Raw genomic sequence first — 2523 nt, 5'->3', positions numbered from 1 at the left:
ACTCGTCAAGAGAGTCCCCAGGTCTATACTTTTTGTCTAACATCTCAGAGAGTAAGGATCCATAATTAGTATCAGTAGGAAAAGCACGCTTTAAGTGCTCTTGCCATTCTAGCCATGTATATTTTATTGTTCTTATTAATCCTTCATACCACTTTTTGGCATGACCGACCAGACGTGGCAAAGCAAAATGGGCTGTTTGTAGATCAGACCAACCGTAAATCTGAGAACACTCCACACCTTAATTATCCACGTATCAAATCTGTGATTTTGAATAGATGTGTGGAGGAACGAGGTGATCATGTTCCTCCAACCAAAGGGAGGATCCTCCGACCAGGCGAGGTGATCGTGCCTGGTGGGCCTAGGCTGCCCGACTGTTGTAGTCGGGAACTTGTATATATAGTCAGTTGCCGTGCAAACTTCGATAGCGCGATCTAGGACTTGTGACGTCAGTCACACTGCGCGTGGTGGTTGGTTGCGCGCTGGTCCTAGTAGTTGTCGCTGTATGTAGCGAGCCGCTACATCACTCCCCCTCAGACCGTAGGTCGATCTTCTCTTCATGTCAGTCAGTCTCTCCAGTGCCATGCATTGATGAGTTCCAGTGAGTCGGAACTCGAATTCCGCTAGTCCCAGTGAGTCGGAACTGTATGCCGCTAGTCCCAGTGAGTCGGAACTGTATGCCGCAAGTCCCAGTGAGTCGGAACTGTATGCCGCTAACTCCTGTGAGTCGGAGAGGTGCGGTGTGCGGTGTGCGGTGAAGTGTCCCCAGTGAGTCGGGGCGAGGTGCTTGTTGTCTGCGGTGAGTCGAGACGAAGCGTTGCGGTGCCCTGGGTGCGTCAGAGTAGCGTGACGATGATGCCCAGGTTGGATGCCGCTGAGGCCGTAGGGTATGCCAGTCATGTGCGTGAGCGACATGTTTGTGGAGTGCCCTGGTGTGGCCGAAGATGCTGGCTGGAGTTGTACGACTGCTGCTGTAGGAGTGAGGAGTGATGAGGGTGTGAAGGTTTGCTGCTGCTGGTCTGATCTTCGTGAAGGCTGCTTCCAATCACGTCGGGGTCACCACTGTAGGAGTAGGTATGCTACCTATCCCACCACTAAGCAGGGAATTGACTCAGCTACTAAGCAGCACTGTGCTTGATGATTATAGGTGATTGTGGATGAGAATTAATAGATAACGCGAAATGATTTATATTATTATGATTTGATGAATGAATTTAATGTAACTAAAGATGAATATAAATACAATTAATGAAAGCGGAGCAATAAGCAAGTTAAAAGAATTTATACAGAGCAACGCGTAGCTAGAAGGATGGCGAAGAAGTGGCCGCGGTCCGGCGCTCGAGGCCCTGCGCACGCGCCGAAGGACGAACAGCGGTCAAACTTGCGGCACGTGTAAGCATCTAAGTTGTAAACAACTGTTGGCCCAAGTTGCATAAGCGGAGCGGGTAGCGGGCGATCTTGACGCGACGTTCGCTGATCGTTGTCGTGGTGGTTGATCGCCACAGTACTCCCCCCGGGAGACCGTGACTACGGGCGATAATAATCCGGGAAGCGAACTCTTCTGCCACTGGAAGTGCGTTTGACGTCATCGTCGACCTGTTCAGCTGGAACCTGAGCCTCCCTTGCGATGTACGCCGGTTTGAGCCGGTCGATGGACACAGTCACCGACTTGTTGTTGACCTCTAAGGTGAAGTACTTGGGTTGTCGGCTGACAACCTTATAGGGGCCAGCATATGGTGGTTCCAAAGCGCCTCTCACGCGGTCCTGTCTAACAAAAACGTGTGAGGTTGTGTGCAGGTCGCGTGGCACGTAGAATGATGACGCGCCGTGCCAGGAAGTTTGACGTGGAGACAGCTTCGCCATGTACGCGCGAAGACGCGTCGCGTACTGTGTGACGTCAGCAGTTAAGTAGTCGTCATCAGGGCACAGGAACTGACCGGGTAGGCGAAGAGGTTCGCCATACACCAGTTCAGCTGAAGAACCTTGAAGGTCGCCTTTCCAGGCGCTACGCATGCCTAGAAGTACCAGTGGCAAAGCTTCGGTCCACTGGGAAGCAGGAGCGTGGCACATGAGCGTCGCCTTGACCTGGCGATGAAAGCGCTCAACTATGCCGTTGGCTGCGGGATGGTAGGCTGTGGTGCGGAGATGGTGCGCACCAATCAAAGCAGTGAGAGCCTTGAAAAGGTGGCACTCGAACTGGCAGCCACGGTCGGTGGTCACCCGCTCAGGACAGCCAAATCTGGCTATCCAGCCAGACACAAGAGCAGCAGCACAGGTCTCGGCAGTGATGTCCCGCAGCGGAAATGCCTCGGGCCAGCGAGTGAACCGGTCGACGACCGTGAGGCAATACCTGTAATCATCAGAAAGAGGTAATGGCCCTATGATGTCGAGGTGTATATGGGAGAACCTCGAGGAAGGAGGAAGGAATGAGGACAAGGGGGCAGAGGTGTGACGGAAAACTTTAGAAGTTTGGCATTTAACGCAATGCCGTGCCCACTCTCTACAGTCTTTTCGAATCCCTGGCCA

At 52.8% G+C, this 2523-nt stretch overlaps 1 protein-coding gene across 1 annotated transcript; it reads right to left on the bottom strand.

Moving 5' to 3' along the window:
- Positions 1-1311: 1311 nt before the first annotated feature.
- On the bottom strand, positions 1312-2067 carry LOC142985806 (uncharacterized). The gene has a single exon (XM_076134051.1). The coding sequence runs from the start codon at positions 2065-2067 to the stop codon at positions 1525-1527; it is 543 nt and encodes a 180-aa protein (XP_075990166.1). The 3' UTR covers positions 1312-1524.
- Between the last annotated feature and the right edge of the window lie 456 nt (positions 2068-2523).

Source organism: Anticarsia gemmatalis, chromosome W (assembly GCF_050436995.1).
Source record: "Anticarsia gemmatalis isolate Benzon Research Colony breed Stoneville strain chromosome W, ilAntGemm2 primary, whole genome shotgun sequence".
NCBI classification, from domain to species: Eukaryota; Metazoa; Arthropoda; class Insecta; order Lepidoptera; family Erebidae; genus Anticarsia; species Anticarsia gemmatalis.
The sequence above is the reverse complement of the archived record's forward strand: the minus strand, read 5'-3'. Positions and strand labels throughout refer to the sequence as shown.

What these genes read in the sequence shown, in the direction of transcription:
- LOC142985806 (XM_076134051.1), bottom strand. Translation starts at nt 2,067, where the DNA reads ATGTGCCACGCTCCTGCTTCCCAGTGGACCGAAGCTTTGCCACTGGTA.